At 33.7% G+C, this 17,809-nt stretch overlaps 1 protein-coding gene across 1 annotated transcript; it reads right to left on the reverse strand.

The window, feature by feature from the left end:
• Positions 1 to 2,653: 2,653 nt before the first annotated feature.
• LOC127120597 (cell division cycle protein 27 homolog B) lies at positions 2,654 to 15,033 on the reverse strand. The gene is made up of 16 exons (XM_051051082.1): positions 14,785 to 15,033; positions 12,975 to 13,047; positions 11,899 to 12,008; positions 11,233 to 11,279; positions 10,637 to 10,734; positions 8,383 to 8,681; positions 7,987 to 8,139; positions 6,736 to 6,946; positions 6,089 to 6,315; positions 5,751 to 5,816; positions 5,026 to 5,145; positions 4,526 to 4,602; positions 3,952 to 4,071; positions 3,661 to 3,880; positions 3,214 to 3,495; positions 2,654 to 3,045 (listed from the first exon to the last, which is right to left on the reverse strand). Exons 1-16 carry the CDS (start codon positions 14,887 to 14,889, stop codon positions 2,995 to 2,997), a joined length of 2,259 nt encoding a protein of 752 aa, XP_050907039.1. The 5' UTR covers positions 14,890 to 15,033; the 3' UTR covers positions 2,654 to 2,994.
• Between the last annotated feature and the right edge of the window lie 2,776 nt (positions 15,034 to 17,809).

Here is a 17,809-nt window from a genome sequence, read left to right on the forward strand (position 1 = left end):
CTCAAAATAATTAAAAATGAGTGAGTTAGATCCTTGCGAACTTGACCCAAAATTAGGGTTTCTGTCAAAACATGTGTATGTGAATTTTGCCAAAAGGGACCAACTTCAAGCCCTTCTGTTTGAATGATAAAAACCTCAAATGACAAAACCTTTAACATAAAAGTTGTAGATATTTTCAAGATAAAGAATTTGGACTAAAATTTTGCATCATTTGCATTTTTTTTAGAAAGGTATGGGCACCTGAACTTGGACTCTTTGACATTTCAACTGTTATCTGACGTATAATGTTTTGCATTATCCCATGTGTTTATTTTAGAATTATGAAATTTTGTTCAACATAACATTTGAAGTAGACATCTCAAATTTTGCAATGCACTTAGTCCCACCTCAAAATAATTAAAAATGAGTGAGTTAGGTCCTTGCGAACTTGACCCAAAATTAGGGTTTCTGTCAAAACATGTGTATGTGAATTTTGCCAAAAGGGACCAACTTCAAGCCCTTCTGTTTGAATGATAAAACCCTCAAATGACAAAACCTTCAACATAAAAGTTGTACATCTTTTCAAGACAATGAATTTGGACTAAAATTTTGCATCATTTGCAATTTTTTTTAGAATTTTAGTACCTTTCTCAAAAAAATTGCAAATGATGCAAAATTTTAGTCCAAATTCATTGTCTTGAAAAGATGTACAACTTTTATGTTGAAGGTTTTGTCATTTGAGGGTTTTATCATTCAAACAGAAGGGCTTGAAGTTGGTCCCTTTTGGCAAAATTCACATACACATGTTTTGACAGAAACCCTAATTTTGGGTCAAGTTCGCAAGGACCTAACTCACTCATTTTTAATTATTTTGAGGTAGGACCAAGTGCATTGCAAAATTTGAGATGTCTAATTAAAATGTTATGTTGAACAAAATTTCATAATTCTAAAAGAAACACATGGGATAATGCAAAACATTATACGTCAGATAACAGTTGAAATGTCAAAGAGTCCAAGTTCAGGTGCCCATACCTTTCTCAAAAAAATGCAAATGATGCAAAATTTTAGTCCAAATTCTTTATCTTGAAAAGATATACAACTTTTATGTTGAAGGTTTTGTCATTTGAGCTTTTTATCATTCAAACAGAAGGGCTTGAAGTTGGTCCCTTTTGGCAAAATTCACATACACATGTTTTGATAGAAACCCTAATTTTGGGTCAAGTTCGCAAGGACCTAACTCATTCATTTTTAATTATTTTGAGGTGGGACCAAGTGCATTGGAAAATTTAAGATGTCTACTTCAGTTGTTATATTGGACAAAATTTCATAACTCTAACAGAAACACATGCGATAATACAAAACATTATAGGTCAGATAACAGTTGAAAAAATCAGAAGTCCAACTTCAACTGCCCATAACTTTCTCATAAAAAATCCAAATGATGCAAAATTTATGTCCAAATTCATTGTCTTGAAAAGATCTACAACTTTCATGTTGAAGGTTTTTCCATTTGATCCTTTTTTAAGGGTGTCGCCAATTGAATTGGCGACTCCTCTTAAAAATTACACATAGGCGCCAATTGGATTGGCTAGGGCACCTGCCCTAGCCAATCCAATTGGCGCCTCCTTGTAATTTTTAAGAGGAGTCGCCAATTCAATTGGAGACACCTCCTAAAAGTGGGGTAGATTGGGAATTTTGCTGAAAACTGGGTTATTTTGGGAATTTTTTCAAAAAACTGGGTTATCTCGGTAAAAAAACCCTAACTTTCAAATGCTTTATTAATTTATTACTTCCAATTAATATTATTTACAATTTTTGCAACGGCCAACTGATATTGTTAATAATTTTTGTAACTACATTTACTATTGAATTTATATTTAAAAGTGATAGGAGTATATAAAAGTGTTTTTTTGTGTTGTAACTATAAACATTAGTGTTGTAACTATAAACATTAATGATTATGTATGCTATTACTTTTATTTTTCAAAATATAACTGATACACAATTTTAAAAAATATAAATATAAAAATGTTTGGTACATAACTTCTAAAGTAGATAAAATAGACATTAAATAAAATAATAATATGCTAAAATTGTATTTAAATAAAATATCACGTTTATATTATTATTAGGTCCTGACCGTATTAGATTTTTATTTAATTTTAATTTTATTTTAAATTATTTATAAAATAATTTAAGATAATGATATAAAAATAATAAACCACCGAATTTAAAATTTTAAATAAACTGAAAAAGTATACGAAAGAAAAAAAAACTAAAATTTAAATATGTTTTCTAATAAAACCGTGAGACGTCCGAATAGTTTACCCAGTTAATGGTTCTCGATCTTAGCAACACTAATGCAGTGAAGCCTTTACAATAACAACCATGTAGGATATTCAGAGGACAAAAAAACATGACCATAAGATGATGCTAGAATTTGCAATAACCCTAAGAGGGTGAATTAGTACCATTATTCTCTATTTTCAGAGACTGAAGCAATTAGTTTCAAGGAGGGTGAGCTCCTGGATTTCTTTGCTATGGAAAAAGGGTTGAAGACGAGGATATATTTGTAAATAACTCTCGAGATGCATAAGTCGCTCTTCCTAAACATTGGCCAAGTACAAATCATTTAAAACATTCCAAGTTAAATAAATAACAAAAAACATATAAATAACAAAAAGTAAATAAATAACAAGGAATGAGCCATTAGACACTAATTTTAACCAGTGCGGGCGTTGAATTATGGATAAACTACTAGTAATGCATGGATTTCTCACTAATACAACAATTTTGTACAAAATGTTGGAGCTTCTCGGTAACCCTATTACATTACATTATATGCTCGAATTCTATGTGAATGAATCCTACAAAACTGAAGTCGGCCTAGTGATCTGGAAATTACATGGGAGTGATGGTTGCATGAATGATGCTCCTCCAGCGTTTGTGATGCTATTTATGCACAATTAGCCGAAAGCGGATATATAATTCAAATCTTGCACTTCAAATGTTGAGCTACAAGTTGTCTTCCAACTCATCAGGGAGATGCAATTTCTCAATGGCAGCCTGTTTGAACAGAGAATAGAAGCTTCAGGCGACAATGGAAAATAAATGAAAACTGACAATAATCAAAAGTTTCAAGTGTCTAGAGTGATCAATCAACGTTTATCAAAACAATCAGAGAGCAGAAAATTTAGTGAATTGGGAAATTTCTATTGTAAGCTAATTAATCACCTTAATGGTGGCAGCATCTGTTGCGGATGGTTTCAAATCCAAAGCAATACCATAATGAAACATTGCTCTTTCATTCATGTTACGCCGTCTATAAATATTGCCCATCAAAGCAAAGACACTACTTTCGTATGGAGCGTACTCTTTAAGCTCTTCTAGGACTTCCAAAGCCTCGTCAAACCTTTCCAGGCCCATTAGTATGTTGGCCTTTTGATACATGGGGAGTAGATTTTTCTTATCTGCTAAAATAGCTTTCTCCATCACGGCCAACCCTTCCTCGCTTCTCTGAAAAATCATAGAAAAGCATAATTTCATAATCTTGGATAGAAAAGCATAATTTCATAATCTTGGATAGAAAAGCATAATTTCATAATCTTGGATAGAAAAGCACAAGTGAACGACAAACGCGTCTAGTTTGCTCTACCACATTAAGTTCAGCAAGAGATTAACCTTCAAAGAATGCAAAGCAGTTCCTAGGTATGACAATATCACAGAAGATTCTGGGTTGATTCGGTAAGCCATACGGAAATGATGTTCAGAGAACTCAAATTTCTCTTGGCGGAGATATAACATCCCGAGTCCATACCACGCGTTATAGTGCCTTGCATCAACCATGAGTGCACTCTGATAGCTCTTAATCCCATTTTCATAATCTTCTTGTGCAACATACCTACAAGTGGCAATGAATTACATGACAGCATGTGGGCAAGGGTATCATAAAGAAAAGGACAAGGTTCTTACTCGTGTCCACAAAGGGTGTGTGCATATGCAAATCTAGGATTCAATTGAACAGCTCGTTGAAAATTTTTCAGTGCAGTTTCATGATCTTTCTGCAGGCTGTAGCAATTTCCCATGGCACACCTGCCCAAGCATTTAACAAAATAAGAAACATGGATAAATGTTGAGTTCGAAAAGAACAGCAAAATACAACAAAACTGAATAGGAGAAAAAGATAATTAATATTATCAACAGCATATTTATAAGAAAGGCTCCACATGCAGATATATCAAGTGAGCAAAATACACACGAGTGTATTATGGAAAATCCTCCACTTCATAGATAATAGGCACCGATATCTCCGATAAGTGGTGACATAGCCAAAAGCAAGTTTTTCTATTTGCACACATACTACACACATGAGAAGTCAGAAGATGCAGTTTTAAAAAGTTTAGAAAAACAAGGAAAGACCATAGTGGGTATTTATAGTCTTCAAGGGAAGCGATTTCAGTCAAAAATATATATAAGGTAGTAGACCAAATAATAAATAGAAAGTTCCATTTGATAAAAAAAAATAGAAAGTTCCATGTGCACCTACCAAGATTGAGGAGCTAACCGATCAGTTGAAATCAGTTCCTGGGCCAGGTAGCTTAGCTTCATATCTTCCTTTAAATGCTGGACCAGAGATAAGTTTTTTGGTCAAGCAATAAATATGCAGGTATGCATGCAAAATTCTAAATTTGAAGTGGGTGCAGGAAGGAAGCTAAAGAAATACAAGGATGTATTGTTAAAAAGTTGTAGTCAATATCGTTATCAACGTTCAGGCTCTTTTTGAATTTGTACTAGACAATCATCAATCAAGGATCCTTTTTTTTACATAAATAGTCGTGCAGCATCAAATTAATAGTAGCCTCAAACATATTCCAGAGGAGCAATTTTCGGCAGGCAGCCTTAAACAAGGACATCAAAAACATTGTTGATTACGGCATTATTCTTCAATCAAGAGACTTTGCTAGTTGAAGCGTCCTAAAATGTGAGGCTCAATGCAACAGAGAGAGACAGGGTTACTTTTCTAAAAGAAAATGTATGTCAACTCACATAAAGAACTGTTGAGTAAATATCCATCCCTTCCAAACTATATGGCGCAATTTGACGAGCTAGACTAAAGACACGATCGGCTTCTAAATTATCAACTAACTCATAGTGTGCCTTCCCAACCTGTATCAAAACATATTCAAAGTAACATGTCAAGTAATTAGCATAATGCACTTCTAAGAATCACCAATACAAGAAACATCAAAGAATCCAGTGGCATATAAAACGAACCAGCTTTTACAACAACAACAACGAAACCTTTCTCACCAATGGAGTAAAATGAATCAAATTAACCAATAACCTTTTACCATACACACACATACACAGAACCAATCGCAGTTAAAAAAATCTTCACACAGGTTAGCCATGAAAAAGCCATTTTAAAAGTTAGAGTCAAGCATATGGATATTGAGAGTATGACCCCAAAAATCAATTTAAAACTACTAAAAATATAAACACTCAGAGAATGTTATATTAATGAACGTGTTAAAAGGTGGGGGCTATTCAAAATAGTAACTGGAGTGATACCAATGAAGTGATATAGCTTATTATTTCAAAAACTGGACATTAATCCTTTATTTATAATAATAGATTATACTCGTAAATCGTAATCCAGTAAATATATACAACAACCCAATTCTAATAGAATCTAATTTACCTTAATTATTCTTAGATACAATTAAGATGTTATGAGATATTTTTTATAAGATCTGAGCCACTAAAACTACCTGAGAAAGAACCCAACCAGTATTGTAGTGCCTTTGTGGAAGTTTCAGATAGGTATCCAGTGCTTCCTACACCATAAACAAATATTAAGAAACATATGCAATTGAGGACAAGGTACTTTCCTGATTTTATTTTCCTTTTTCGGATTTCTAATTTAGCTTACTTAATAAATAGTTATAGTTATTAAAATTTGGGTTGAGATTAACTCAACCCTATGGGATACCTCCCACTTATAAACATTTTTTAGGTTATATCTCAGGAATATAACGAGAGACTCTAAATAATAATAGTGTATATAAATGATATATCTAGATTTACTCAACAAATGTTTAATGCATACCTGGCACTTATACAAGCAGGCAAGCCTATAGCCTTCCCCAAGAACTCTTAGAAGGGTCAATATTTCCATTGTACCGGTGATGAATTTAGAATCACTTGTTACTTGCCCGCTAACTTGAAGAGTTGTTGCATCTTGTTCATAAGATTTAGCCTCAATGGCAGCAGATGAACAAGAAGTTGTTGATGCAATATTTAAACGACCAACATCCAAGACATCATTATGAATCCCTAAAATATAGAAATGTGAATCATTATCTGAAATAAGCAAAATTTTAAACAACAACTACTTTAAGATAAAATATCCGTAAATCACAATTGCAAAAGGAAACAAAAACAATTCAGCTAATTAGAGTTCAACATATTAGGTTGGCACGTGCCCAAGATTTATAGTTCAATCTGGCATCACCAAATTATATCAACGGATATCAAAGGCATCAGCACAATCATCAATGATTTGAATTTTCTGTGACACTTATCTTTAGAAAGATAATAGTAGTATATGAATGAAGCAACTCGTCATCTGGGAAGCAACTCGCTAAATTGAATGAATGGCTTAATTAACATTACACCAATACTACTTAAGAAGGCATTTGCAAATACAGGATTAAATTTATATAATAAGTAGTGAGATATATGAGCAATTATCACCTCCATCAATGTTTTCATTGGCCCATGACTGCCCCTTTCGAATTGTCATGGTACGAAATGTCACAGGGGCAGGCTTTGACCCTCCTTTATAAGAGTTACTAGTTACGTTTCCAGATACAACTGTTGCATTAGCATTTGAACTTACACTTGCTTCATTAGAGAGTCTTGAACTACGTCGAGGACCAGAATCAGAAAATAACCTACCCGAAATCTGGAACAATAAATATACATATTTAGAGGGGAGAAAGGAATGGTAAAATGAGAAAATATTTTTTGTGAATTTAATTGTAAAGAAAAATGAGAGAATATAACATCATACAGTCTGTACACTGTAACTACCAAGCATTAAGCCAAAAGTACATATCATCTCAATCATGCCAAAAACAGTTAAAGTACATAAAAATAAATGGTCAATTGATTAACATTATAGTATGGAAAATACACTTAAAAGCTCATCTTACAATACATGCACTATAAATGCTTCTGGGTAAATTAAAATCTAGAAAGACCAAAATAGAAAATAAATTACAGTTGACTGAGATGCGGAGGAGATATTGAAAATTAATTTACAACCATCTAAATGAGAATGTTGACATGAGTTGAAAAAGTAAATACAGATGTCATTAAGTCGTGACTAGATGGAAACAAAATTGATGTCCAATAATGCTGTCTTAAAGTTCACATTCCTATAATAAAAGGGACTTCTTGTTCAGAGCTTGATTTAAGATTGCCAGTTTTGGCATTAACAACAATGCATCACTATGTTAGTAATACACCTCCAATCACGAGGACCTAAAGCTTAAAATACAGTTAGGCTTGGGGCAGAAGATATGTTATTAGTAGGCAGTTTTATTTATTTATTAGTAATGCTGTATCTTTAGTAACTGATGTAGGAAGTGTTAACAGGAGTATTTAATAAATTAAGATTTTGAGGTAATAGGAGGGTCACTCGGTTATATTGGAATTAGTAGGTTCTAAGAGATTAGGCTCTTGAATTCCCAGGGAACTCTTATTTGTCTTCATCATTCTCTTTATAAATATATCGCGAAGAGAATTAGAATACTCAGTGTATTAATTGTTTATCCAACCGGATTTATCACACTACTGCCAAAAGAAAAATGTATCAAACATTGCCATGGTGATCTTCAGATTTAGTCGTGTGATTAAATCAATGTCCATTACATATAAAGTGCCGCATATATTGATGTGTTTATTTAGTAATGCAAATGGAGGCAGAACATTTGAACCAACCTTTCGTAATTTTCCTTCACCCACAAACTTTCTTCGAGGGGCTTGAATAATAGGGTTAACTGTTGACTTAGAATTGTCAGAATTAAGTGTGTTCAGATTTAGGCCATTTGGCATCCCATTCCTACACAAAGGGGGTGGAGCAACAGCTGACAACTGCAAAAGAGTACAGCATAACATGTTATTTGTTCAGGAAATAAATTGAACAACAAATACAAATCTACATGACCAAGGAGCCTGCATTCTCATTTAAAGAAAAATAAGACAGCTTTACATTCATTTGAGTCCTGCTCATCATATTCAAATTTGTGGAAACTATAACTTGACATAGTTTAGCTTTCTAAAATTGTTTTAATAAACATCAATAGGCCTACACAAAACAAAACTACAGGCAGTTACCTGCGTGGCCATTGGAGACGGGGTGTTATAAAATGACATGTTAGATGAACTGCTACTGGTGAGTTGACCAGCAGTTCCCCCTATTATAGATGATCCGTGAGGGTTTACAGCAATATCCTTTAGACCTTGTGCGTGTCTTAGTTTCCTTGGACTCACGTCTTCGGAGACACTCTGTCCAATTGCACTAACATTACAATTTTCATCTAACAAATTTTGGGAGGTTGCGCAATTTATATATTGCTTTTGTATGCAAAATGAAGCTGCTTCACCAAAAACTACAGTAGCTTCTTCAGCAGCACCTAAATTAAAGTGAAACAGTACAGTATGAATATTTTTAAAAAATAACAAAAAAAATATTATTAAAAAAATAAAATAATAATAAGTAGTAGTGGTAGAAGTTGAATTTGTGATTCTGTCTAAATCAGACTACATTCACCTCTATTTATAATAGCATATAGAATAAATACAGTAAATAATTGATATCATTTGCTAATTCTAATCCTAATAATAAATATTAAGATTTGATTCATTTGTTCTAACACTTCCTCCCAAGCTAAATCTTATTAAGTTTTACACTTGTTACAAAGGGTGGATGTATTGTAGAGAAAATAGAAACTTCAGAACTGTAGCCAAAAAATTGTAGAGCAACTAGAGGTGATTGTAGCAAAGACAAATGTGCTCATCAGAGAATTCTGAAGGTGGTTATGTTGGTTTTCAGGAATGAGTTTCACAAGAGAAGGCATAACTGGTTGAATCATAGCTGGATGCTGAGAAAAAAACGCCAATGGGAAAAAGAAGCACTGGATGAAGCACAGTAGAGGTGAACAACATGACAGAAGCAGGACAAAAATGATGACCCAAGGTGATTGCAGCGAAGACAATTGTGCTCGTCTGAGAATTCTGAAGGTGGTAATGTTGGTTTTCAGGAATGAGTCTCACAAGAGAAGGCTTGGCTGGATTAGCTGGATACGGAGAAATAGACACCAATAGAAAAAGAAGCACTGGATGAAGCACAGTGGAGGTGAGCAACATGATAGAAGCAGGACAAAAATGACGATCAGTTGAGTGGATGACAGAAGAAGAAATTCTGAACACGGCTGATAATTTGAAGACATGTCAAAAGAATGACACGGCTGTGAGGAATTGGCTGACATGTGGCTGCTTTGATGACGGTGTAGTTCAGGTGGCTGGACTGACAACATAAGTATGATCACGGTGGTGCCGGCTGTGACTGAAGATACATGCTGGAGAAGGGTCTACAGAAGAAAAGATGTCTCATTGGAAAACAAAAAAAAAATGGAAAGGATTGTTGAGGAGAAATAATACTGTTTAGGAGGCTCGTAAAAAAGAGATACGAAAGTGCTGGAAAATATGGAAACAAGCCGGAATACTTTTTCGGTGACGGAAACTTGCCGCCAGCAGCTGCGTGACACCCCTTAGTCACATGATCAGAGCATACATGCTCTGAAACCATGTTGAATTTGTGATTTTTTCCAAATCAGACTTCACTTATCTCTATTTATAATAGTATATAGAACAAATACAATACATACTAATTGACATATTTGTAATTCTAATCCTAATAATAAATATTAAGATTTGATTCTTTGATTCTAACAATACTAATACTAATAATGAAAACAACATAATGCATGAAAGTAAAGAATATCACTTAGATAACTAGATGTGTTTTTAAAATACTAAACAAGCATCTAATAACACCAAGTTAAGTCTAGATTCTAACTACTTTCCTGGCAAATTTCTGCTTGTAATATCGATTCCAATATTTATGGCATGTTTGGATTAGCGGTGGAAAAATAGTGGACGTGCGTTTGGACCAGAAGCTACACTTTGTAGCTTCTCTTTTCCATGGTGGAACGGTCCTCAAACGTGCGATTGGCTTTGCAAACGCGTATCCAAACATACGCTTAGTGGAACAATAGGAAATTTGGTGGTTCTGATTTCTTTTCCAATCTCAGTTACGGGCAAACCACAGTAAACTCGCGACTGATACTTAGTCACCGAAACAAAAGGTTTAAACTGTTTTTTGCATTATGTTAATACACCTACAATGTTTAATATGCTTGCTTTGCTTTAAGCAGCTTACTTATTTGATCAAAGCTTAAAATAACCATGTGACCTAGTCCAAAAGGGAAATACAGAACTCTAAGCAGCCCTCTAAACTACAAAATTTCCCCAATACGTTAATCAGATATGCCCAATGAGCTTTGGGAATCAAGTTTGTTTCACAGACCTAATATGCACAACTCCTCATACGCAGCCCACATTAGAGGATCCATTGATAGTGCCTGCTTAAAATGATTAATGGCATTTTTCCTTCTGTCAGTGTACCTGGAAAGGCAGAATAGTAATTAAATGGAGTGTAGAAGGGTGAACATTGTATGAAAATAGCATTAAGTAAAGTACAAGTTAGAGCAAGAAAAATATTTAAAGATAATTCAAAGAAAATCAGTCCCAAGAAGGCGAGAACACAAGAACCAAATCTTCACATTATATAAAGCACAATACCGAAAACTTAACAGGAATCAACACCAAATAATAATCAAACTTATCAGGAAGGGATGCAGGTGAATACGTAAGGGATTTAACAAGAGATTATCTACAATTCATAATGTTAAGCAACAACAACAATCGAAATAGTTTTTAATTTTTAAGCTTAGGTTGCGTAGCATAAATAGATTGAATACATTTGGTTACCAAATTCAAGGATTGAAATAAAACCTTATCATCTACTGAAAGCATGTATGATGTGATTTAGCCAGGCTATATCACTAAATTAACAAAGAAAATTCAAAGGGAGTTTTAGTAGGATAATAGGAAGACTGAAACCTGTAAACCTGCCCTAATAGATAATGACCAGGTGCCCCATTTGGAACCTACAAAGTAAAAAAAAAATCAACAAAATCAAGTTATTGACCTCGTCCCACAATGCACCCACAAATTATAACAAAAAAAAAACAACCTAACACGTGGGCATGTTATGGCACCCAAGAGTCCAATAACCCTCACATACTTGGAAGGTAAAAATGTACTCCAAAGGGGGCATAGGATGATAGATATGTATCTCATGTGTATTTAATTGAGCAGGAGAATCATCTACCAACTATGTATCAAATTACGTATGACAATTAGCATAAGTTAGAAAATAAAAGTAATGTATTCCAAATATATGATGTAATTGTAAAGTATGGGGTTAGGAGAGATTATGGTGTGTACTTGGTAGTTAAGATTTGGATACACTTTGTTCACGGCAGGAGCTTCGCAGCTCTGCTACAGCATCCTTGCTGTAGTTTGTGTAAAATTTTGTGTTTAAGTGAATAACTAATACCAAACTGAACAATAAAATGAAACATTAACAGAAATAAAAGAATCAGAATTGTTTGGGTAACAAAACATTGTCACCTACATAATTCTTTACAAATTTAAATTGTTAATAAATTAATAATAGGGGCAAAATCATCAATTTAAAGTACATATTGAACTATGAATTTGTACCTCTGCACCAGACTCGTTAGCAGGGCACAATGCTGCTTCAGCTTCGCTAAGAAGATCCAAATGAAAGCATGACATTGCAAACAAGTACCGGGATTGAGGCATTTTTGTTCCTTCAAGCAATAGAGAAAAAAATTATGACAAATAATAAGAGCACACTTAAAAAACAATAGCAAACAAAGGAAAGAAAGCATTTCATTAAAAGTTAATTAAAGAAGCATAAAAGGAACAGTTATATTGGACAATAATACCAACTAATGATGTCTCGTGGCAGTATGTCAAGGCAGGTTTGAGGCAAAATGCAATTTTTAGGGCATTGTGTGGTTGATTTTACATGGAGGGTGGCAGACATCTCAACGATTGGAGAAGAAATAGCACTAAAATCAAGATAAATTTTGTAAGAGGGGTGGGTGCACACAGGCTTAATCTATTTTAAATACAAGAACGTAATGTGCACCAAGCTTACTGGTACCTATCTCTTCCATCTCTTACTCGCACATATCCAGTGACCATAGTTTTCTTAATTATATCCTGTCTGTGGCTAACTGCATTTTCCTTTACTCTTAATCGTATTCCCTATTTTTTTGGAATCTCTCAATTCGCCCCTCCTGATTTAGTTCTGTTCTCCTCTCTATCTCTTTCTCTCAGTTCTTCTCTTTTGTAAATTGTAACTCCTGTTCAGTGGTCCCCTCTTCTTGAATTGGAAGAGTTGTCTCTTGAAGAAGAGTAACTAAATGCTATGCTAATTTCGATGAGGGGAATGGGAGAGATAAAATTATTCCAATTAGCCTCAAAAGGCGAATAGAGAGAAATAATGATGATTTCTGTAACATGTTCATGGCAGAATAGTTTTTAACAGGATGTAGCAATAACATATCTTGAATTTTTATGAGTTCCCACGTATCAAGTTATACTTAGTTGTATCGTGCCAATGTCGTATTAAGTATCTAGACTTCATAGCTTGCCCCAGCCCCAATGCACCACCGCACGTTATTAATAATTATTAATATTATTATGAATCGGAACGTAACTCCAAATTTAATCAAGAAATTAATAACTAACTATTCTGAGAAACGTACCCTTTAAAATATGGTATGCAGAATAAGCTTGATTACTCTGCAAGTAACAGGCAGCTAATAATTGCAAATTTGTCTGCACAAAACAAAAATAATTACCAAACACTAACTTAGAGTGTGCAAAAAAAAAAGTACTTCAGCAAATAACATGGACTTTATATATAATTTAATAAAGGGCCAGGACAAATTCCACAAACTAGAATTAATTAGTAATTGAACAGCGCTACAAAGATGAAAAACTCTCCAATAAGCACATCAAACTGCTAAAATTATTGATTAATGATTATATTTAATATTATACATTACAAGTGAAACGCAAACTTATAGTTAATAACATTCCAATTTCCAAGTGAAACTCACACTTATAATTAATATCATACATTACGACTGAAACTCACACTTGATATGCTTCCAGATTCTCTATACTACTGCAGTATATATTCAAGTATTCACTGCAGTCAACAAATCAGAAAGACTAACACTCATACTGCAGTAAATCGGATTCAAAACAAGAACTTGAAGTAGAAGTCATTTGATCTCAATTCAATTTAACTTTTCCAAATTGCTGACGGAAGCAAATCTTTGAATATACGACAACAATGAATCTGGATTCCACTTGATATAGGCATTTCAAAATTCTGATTTCCAATTTATATGCCTAGTTCACATTTTTTGCTAACAAATCCAACATATTGATATGGGGTTACAATACGTCCTCATACAACAATACTAATAGCACAAAACATCCTCCAATCCTTAACCTAAAAAATCTGCAATAAAATATCTTCATGTATCACCAAACAATCTTTTAAAAGCATACCAAAATTTCTGGAACCAGCTACAACCCGTATTGTCAAATAGCAGCCAACGCTATAGCATAGAAGAATTTTCACAAACCACTATAGTTTAAGTTACGCAATTAAAGTACAACGTTTTGTCAGGTGGCTGTAACAGTGGCTGTAATAACAAGCAGCAAATAGCAATCTCAAAAGCACATAAACAAACCCCTTTCAGTTTTACTCCACAAGTAACTTCAAATATCAAAAGAGAGGGAAAATCACCATCTACCGTTTTCCATCACTATAACTTCACATCAGTGTTGTCATTAGCGAATGGGCGACAATAATGGTTTCTCAAATTCTACTACTAAAAAGTAATACGGTACAACCACTATTTGACAACATTTTGGATTTTAAAAAACGGTCGCGGTCGCGTAAAGGCTTTCACGATTTCCGTCAGTATAGGTGTTGCGACAATGATTGCGGTCGTCGCGGAGTAAATTAACCACTAACGGTATCGGTATCGATGCCTACCAATACCATTTTGTGGCGGCCATTTTCACAATAGCATACGTTTTTTAAAACCTAAATAGTGCAGAGTAAAACAATAACCATCCAATGTTCAAATCCTACTACACTACAATCCCTCTATTTAAGGCTACTTTACATACAAACATAGGTAAACATGAATACATATAAAATTAAATCTAAAGGAAAATTCAAATCCCAAATTAACCATTATATATTAAAATAAAGCTAAAATAAAACCGAATCCAAATCTATTCAAAGCTACCAACACTCTAACCTCCATCTAGAAACTTCCGCAAATAAATCGAATCAAACAGATTATCATAAACTAACAAGCAACAACCGACCTCGATGCACAGTAACGTAACAAACTAGCACGCTAAGAAGCAAAAACAAAACAAAAAACGAAGTTCATTGAGCTCGCACTGTTCACAAATTGAATTGAATTTTCAATTAGGTTTTCCGAATGAACAAAAAAAAGTAGTTGAGTGAGAGTGAAGAAGAACCTCGGAGGGGAACTGAGCGCAGAGACGTTGCGATAGGAAGATGGCGTTGGAGTGCATGAAGTGATGAAGACTTTTCTGAACGCAATCAATGAGAATCGATTCCATAGCGTTATTTAGCTACCAAAAGTTGGTTTTTCGGTTTTCGAATTTTGAAGAAAGAGAGGAAGAGGGAGAAGAAGGGGAAGAACTGAACTCAAAATTGAAACACGCTAGTTGGGGTTTTTTGGGTTTTTGTTTCGGGGGCTTCTCGATTTTTTATTTTTTATTTGTTGGAATTGGTTAAAATCAGGGTGGCACGTGATCTAATCTTTTTTTCAAATTCGGTCACGTGACTAGGGTCTGGAACATGTGAAAATCCCGTTGGTGGAAAAATACTAGTATCCGATAGATTGAGATTTTAAATGATTTTTCTTAAAACTTAAAGATTTATAAATAAAAAACTTAAGGATTTTAAAAGATTTTTTAATTTTATTAGTTTTAAAGAAATTTTTAAAAAATTATTTACAACTTAGATACTTTAGTTTGATTTCAAATGATTTATAATATATTTATAAAAATTCAGGAACTTTTTTTGTAAAAAAATAGTACAGAATGAAACATTATGATAGATTTGTTTAAAGAATTTTTCAAAGATTTGAATAAAATTGTTAGTAACGTACTTTTAACTAAAAAAATTTAAAAATTGTTTTTTAAGATAATTCAACAAAATCTCTATATTTTTAAATAATATTTTTATAAGTTGCAAAATACTAACCGATTATATTCTGTTGTCAAAATAATGTAGTTATTTTAATTAAATATTACAAAATTTATTTGAATTTTATAGAAAAATAATAATTAAATATCATAAAAATATTTTCAATTTTTTTATAAAAACAAATTTCAACTTTTTTAAATCTCTATTAAATATATTCTTTACTAACAACTTAATTAAGTGTACGTCAGAAAATAATATTGTCCATGAGTAACAAAACTATATTAGAAAGTGGGTTATGATAGAGTCGAAATTTTAGTAAAATAATATGGAGAAATAAATGCAATTTATGGTGATTGGCTGGTGGTGCAAAGGAAAAAATCCAACAAAGAATCAGTTATGATCAAAGGAAATTTTATCCAATAATGTGCCTAAAGATTCTGAGAGTTCTAAAATCAAGGGGATCGATGTTTCCTTAAAAGGAATAAGCGCTGACAAAAACTGATGGACTCAATCAACTTGACACGGGTTTCAAGAAATGACGATTTGATAAGAGTGGACTCACCTCAAATACGTGTCAGCTAACATACAAAGGGGACCCACGCGCCAAGGACAAAAATGTCATTTTAGAACCACATCTTGCCATTAATGGGCCTTCACACAAAACTGAGACAACTTTTAATTCTTGCCCAACACAAAAGGTTGTGTCTGACACTACTTAATACACCTTCGTTGTTTCCATAGCAAATTTGAGTTTAGAAACCATCACACGATACAACATTTCGCATTTTTAACCGACAACAAGTTAGGCAGATGAAAATAACTAATGCGATATAAAAAAGGGTGTTACTCAAGAAGAGGAAGTTGTTCGTGAAGCTCCTATCGAATGGGAGTCGGCTACGTAAATTGTCTTGTGCCGAGACTTGCTTTGTCACCACCATCACCTTAACTAGTTATGTTAGTTTTCAAAGAAGCCAATATGCTTTCCTGGAATATCTAGGGAGCCTTTAATAATAAGTGTAAAAGACACATGATGAAGTTGATTAGAAAACATTATCCAATCTTTTTAATTGTTATGAAAACACATATTGGATTTCATAAGACCACATCCTTATAAGATAGATTTGGATACGCGAGTGTTCACTACATGAATGCATGTGGTCAATCTGGGACATTTGGGTGTTAAAGCGGAATAGTAGTAACATTGTAATTATCGTGCATGATGTCTTTATGGATACAATTAATATTAAGCTATCATTGGGAACTTTATCTTTGTATGTAGCTGGAATTTATGCTAGTCTTGCATACACTTCTCATCTTAACATGTGGCTCCACCTCATTGACTTGAGGAACACTGTTGATGGTCCTTGGATGGTGATTGAAGACTTTAATGACGTCATTCATCCAAGTGAACAAAAAGAAGGTAATTTTAATCACTTTAAGGCAACTACTTTGTTGAATGTCATTGATATATGTAATTTAGTTGAAGTAGACATGACTGGTGGGAATTCACTTGGAATAGGGCCATGGTTGACGTTTCTTGGCGCTTGGCTTTCCTTGATGGATATGTTAATGGGTTTTGCAAATTTCACTTTGATCACAACCTCATTCTCCTTAGGTGTGGCCTTCCTCTCCAAGACCACAGGCCGCATCCTTTTAAGTTTGAGGCAACTTGGATCACTCACCCATAATACTCTAATATAGTCTAGACTGCTTGGGGGAAATCCTTAGATGACATTGTAACTTGTCTCTAAAATGTGCAACAAAATTCTATCCATTTTAATAAAAAAAATGGCAATACCAACAAACGAAAGCACAACATCAAGAGGAGACTTAAGGGTATCCAACGCTCTTTGGAGATGATAGATTCGGCAAGACTAGTTTATCTCCAATAAAAGCTTCAACAGGAGTATGATGAGATCTTTGCGCAATAGGAGATTCATTAGTATCAAAAGGCTATAGATGATTGAATTAAATTGGGAGTTTGTAACACCAAATTTGTCCATACCAAGACAGTAATCAGTTGGAAGAGAAATAAAATATATGGCCTTCATCTTCTCAACGGTGTTTGGTGGAATGATGATGCTATTCTCAGGGAAGAATCACTTATTTTTATTAAAGGTCATTTATGCCCTACATTTTCTATACTTTCTTGATAGTATGGGTGGCTTAACTATGGCTCAGATCCTCACTAAAGAAGCCCAACACTCTTTTACTCTACAAATGGTGAGGGAATAAGTTAATTATGCACTGAATCAAATGCATATTTTTAAGGCACCCGAGAACGATAGGTTCCATAGTATTTTCTTTAAGCAATTTTGGCATATATAG

This window comes from Lathyrus oleraceus, chromosome 1, assembly GCF_024323335.1.
Source record: "Lathyrus oleraceus cultivar Zhongwan6 chromosome 1, CAAS_Psat_ZW6_1.0, whole genome shotgun sequence".
NCBI lineage: Eukaryota > Viridiplantae > Streptophyta > Magnoliopsida > Fabales > Fabaceae > Lathyrus > Lathyrus oleraceus.

What these genes read in the sequence shown, in the direction of transcription:
- LOC127120597 (XM_051051082.1), bottom strand. Translation starts at nt 14,889, where the DNA reads ATGGAATCGATTCTCATTGATTGCGTTCAGAAAAGTCTTCATCACTTC. An exon ending in TGCATACCATATTTTAAAGG is followed by an intron (nt 12,009 to 12,974) that starts GTACGTTTCTCA and finishes TATTGCTTGAAG; the next exon opens with GAACAAAAATGCCTCAATCC. An exon ending in CTATTAGGGCAGGTTTACAG is followed by an intron (nt 10,735 to 11,232) that starts GTTTCAGTCTTC and finishes CTGCCTTTCCAG; the next exon opens with GTACACTGACAGAAGGAAAA.